Genomic DNA, 4,246 nt, shown 5'->3' with positions numbered 1-4,246 from the left:
TTGATTGTGTAAAAAGTTGGTAAAGAAGAGAGTGAATTCAGATATGACGTGATAGAGACGTGGAAGAGCACATGTGTCGACTCTCCGTAGTTACAAGGGCAAGTGGATGACTAACTTCATTAAGGGTTAATGCGTGATGTAAATGCGTGATTTTTTGTTGAATGTTGTTTTTATAAAACAGAGCGCATTTAAGTGTTAAAGACTGAAAGTGCGATATTTAATGAGTATTTTGTGTACAGAGTGCGCGTGCTGCAGCAGCGCAAGGTGCGCGCGGAGCAGGCGGAGCGGCAGCAGGCGCTGGCGCTGGAGCGCATGCAGCGCCTCGTCGACGACACGCCTTCCGGCCCGCCGCACGCGCACGCGCACGCACTCCTCAACACCTCTGAAGAAGGTCACTTAAGTAATACCAATCACATGTTCTTTGGCTACTATATTTTTGGTTTTAAAGTGCGCTACATACGCTTAGTTTTAACTGATCAGTAGTTATAACTGCGATTTTAAGCAGAACAGTTCGACTCTTCAGTTAAAACTGTCAAAACTGAGCGTCTGTAGCGGGCTCTATAAGCTTTACTTTTGAAAAAAAAGCGAAAATTAGCTTCACTAATGTTTGAGAAACATATCATTTTTATATTATAAATATCTTTTGTAATATTAAGAATAACGCCATCTAGCGTTTAAGAATGAAACTAATAAGAAGCTAATTTTGTAATTATTTTTACAGATCATTTAATCAGTGACAAAAGTGAGACACCGAAGAAACTGGACAAAGTTGATTCGCCGCAAGAGTCTGAAGCCAACAAACAAGTTGACTTGCCGTCCCCATACAAAGATAGTACACCTATGGAAGAGAGCGACAAAGAACTCTCGCCCTTAAAAGATTTGTCTAATAATATGAAAACTAAGGAGATATTGAACAACAATAAAGACGAATGTTCTCCTGCAGATAACTCAAAGATCGACAAAGACAGTGTTATGGGCGATTGTGACGCTATATTAAGTGATTTAGAAAGCGAAGGCACACAACCTGAAGAGGTAACACCAAATTCGTTTTTGTTGATTATATCTAAATGGTAGTAGTTCCACTTTAGTTATTTTATTGTGCCATCTAAACTAATATTTAAATGTTAGTAAGTGTGTAATAAAATGTATCCAATGTGTGCAGGACGAGGACAAGAACCTATCATCGGAGGAGCTGGGCCGCAAGCTGGAGAAGCTGGTGCGGCAGTCGGAGCAGCAGCTGCAGCAGCTGTCCGCCGGCTCGCACGCACTGCGCGCCACCTGCTACGGACAGGACAGGTTCATTATTTATTACTATATACTAGCTGTTGCCTGCGACTTTGTCAGCGTTATATTGTGAAATAAAAAAAAATAAAAATATAGGTCTTGTTACTCAGTGAAAACAGTTTTTTAATGGTGTATCAATTTTTTAAAATTGACACAGTAGTTTTTGGGTTATTTTTTAATACATACAAAAAACAATCGATTAATTAAATGAAGATAATCGAAGCTTAATAATTTTAGTTAAAATGATTATATTCTAAATGCTAATCAGCACTTATAATTACAACAGTTGTATTTTAGTATAGTTTACAGTAGTTTAACAAGTACATTAGTACGTAATTCAGTGAGGAATTCCTCAAAGTAGCTATTTTACTGTAACCCTAATATTACATATATTCCTTGAAACCAAAGTTGTTTCATTTAATATAATTGTATATAGATACTGGCGGCGGTACTGGTCGCTGGGCAAGTGCGGGGGTATCTTCGTGGAGGCGATGGAGTCCGCGCAGCCCGAGATCCTGCCCTACCAGGAGGCGCTGGAAACCGCCGCTATGAAAGGCCAGCCCTTAAGCGATACCGCCAAGAAAAAGAAAAAAGGTAAAACTAACTATTGAATAAATTCGCAAAGATTTTTAATACTCCATCTTATTATTTAATAGCTTTCGATCGCGACTCCATCCGTGTAAATTAAAAAAAAATAAAAGTGAGTAGTCTATGTGTTCTTCCAGACTATATTCTACTTCTATACCAAATTTTAATTAAGATCCGTTCAGCCGTTTATGCTACCAACTACAACAAACATCCATCCATTCAACTAAATAATAGCGTTTATAATATTGATAAGTAAAATTAAAACTTTTCAGTTATCTTTTATGATCCATATTTAATCAATTCAGTAATCACTAAATCCACACTAAACGACAGTTTTAGTCAGAATTATTTACTGTAAATTAGTATTCAAATAAAAAATAAAATTCTAATCATCGCTAGATATAAAAGAGAAAAAAGAGCCATCAGAAGATAAGGAGGAGGAGATAGACGCGCAGCGTGAAGAAGAAGAACTGCAGAGTGAACTGGAACTTAGGAACATTAAGTCTGAACTGAACTTGAGCGATCACACGCAGATTATCAAGTACGAACCTAACGTGAAACACGGCACTTGTAAAGTTGAAGGTAATTACACAATTTAACGCTTTACTATGATAAAATGAAAAAAAAATGACTCCTTAAAAATCTGAAAATTAAAACCAACCACTGAATAAATATGCATTTTTGTTCTTATCTAAAGAGGCGTCTAAAAACTTTGTCTTAATTTCAGTTTGGTTTCATCCTTTTTTAACTTGTTCTTTTACAGGTTCTGCAATAAAAATGGAAGAGAAATATATTCAACAAAAGCAAAATAATGAAGAAGAGGACATGCTAGATATTGAAGACTCGATCCCCACCGCATTCCTAGTCCAGAAACCCACTCACAAACCAATGTTCGCTGCACAAGCGGAACCTATGGATAAACCTCAAGAGATTGTCAAAGTAGAAAACGTCGTTAAAACGGAAACTATGGAGAAAGAGAACGTAGAAGAGAGTAAAGATGAACTAGTCAATAATCTAGAAGAATTGAGAAAAATGGCAGAAGCGGTATCCTCACAATTGGACGCCGCTAAGAAAGCTGAAGCTAAAGTCAAAGACGAAACTGAAATCGTAGAAAGACCAACAAAGAAAGAACTCATGGATGCAGAGAGTGCGCACGCGCAACTTTATACCAAAATGCTCGAAGGAAAATGGTTCTCAATACTAAGGCATGAGAGTTCATATTTAACTAACATTAACGATGAAAAGAGTAACGAACAGAAAGTTCCAGAATTTTGCGATAATGAACACACATGCTCCGAAGTAGTGATGTGCCAAGGTCATAAATGGGATGTATCGAATAATTTACATTTGCTCAACGATCCGAGTTTATTCACACTCAACAGTATGGTGACCAGTGTGCAAGTGCCTACTAATAACATTTACACAGATTCAAGTCTGACTATGTCTGGTCTGGACCAGGATATGTTGGACGCTAGTGTTAATAAAAATGAAAATCTTGAAGGGGACGAGGTAGAAGAAGATAATAAAGAACAAGTAAGTTTCTAGTCATTTTATTAAGCATACTACTTCAAGTACACTATTAAATTATAAATACTTTATTTTATTGTTTATTAAAGACGAATTATTCAAAAACATACTGTGATTGCTAACATCCTACGTCACGAATTAGTGTGTGTTTACACTTTATTTATTAGTATAGATATACTCATAGATTATACACTATTAAATTGTTTCTAATCTTTATTCAGGATAACGATCTGGAGAAGGAACTGCAAGCGGACGCGGCAAAGCAGGAGGCGGCATCGCAGAAGGCGAAGGCGTCCGGCCTCTCCAGCCTCGGCCTGCTCAACTTCAACGCGCTCAGCACGTACGTGACGTGCGACAGCCCGCCGCCCATACAGATGTCGCCCGAGGAACTCGACCAGCTCGACCACTGCAAGATCCATGGTCTGCCCAAGAAGTTAGAAGGTGGATTCGTACCTAGAGAGCTACGGTAACTTTTTCTTTTTCGTTTTATAATCTTCACTGACTTTCAGAAACGTCCGACATGTGTTGATTAACATTAATATAGGAATAAAAAATCATCAACACAAAAGCCTTTTTGTTCACGAAATATGTGATTTTGTTTTAATACTTACAACTAGCTTTTGCCCTCGACTCCGTCCGCGTGGATTTTAAAAAACAAAAGTGAGAGTAGCCTATGTATTCTTCCAGACTATCCTCTACATCTATACCAAATTTCATGGAAATTCGTTCAGCTGTTTACAAACTCTAAACTACATCCATCCATCCAAACTTTCGCATTTATGTTAGTAATATTTTGTTTTGCTTTAGTCACGGATGGTGGCGTATCAACGACATGGCTGAGGTGGGC

General features: G+C 37.8%; 1 protein-coding gene across 1 annotated transcript in view; it reads left to right on the top strand.

The window, feature by feature from the left end:
- Positions 1–4,246, top strand: part of LOC106101797 — a 56,574-nt gene that overhangs the window by 45,304 nt on the left and 7,024 nt on the right. Inside the window, exons 29-36 of the mRNA XM_013281132.1 lie at positions 240–400; positions 722–1,032; positions 1,163–1,296; positions 1,721–1,878; positions 2,272–2,454; positions 2,636–3,405; positions 3,621–3,865; positions 4,207–4,240. Of these exons, the coding sequence (XP_013136586.1) occupies positions 240–400; positions 722–1,032; positions 1,163–1,296; positions 1,721–1,878; positions 2,272–2,454; positions 2,636–3,405; positions 3,621–3,865; positions 4,207–4,240 (1,996 nt within the window). The remainder of the gene's footprint in view (positions 1–239; positions 401–721; positions 1,033–1,162; positions 1,297–1,720; positions 1,879–2,271; positions 2,455–2,635; positions 3,406–3,620; positions 3,866–4,206; positions 4,241–4,246) is intronic.

The sequence above is a fragment of the Papilio polytes genome, unplaced genomic scaffold (genome assembly GCF_000836215.1).
Source record: "Papilio polytes unplaced genomic scaffold, Ppol_1.0 DF823935.1, whole genome shotgun sequence".
NCBI classification, from domain to species: Eukaryota; Metazoa; Arthropoda; class Insecta; order Lepidoptera; family Papilionidae; genus Papilio; species Papilio polytes.
The sequence above is the reverse complement of the archived record's forward strand: the minus strand, read 5'-3'. Positions and strand labels throughout refer to the sequence as shown.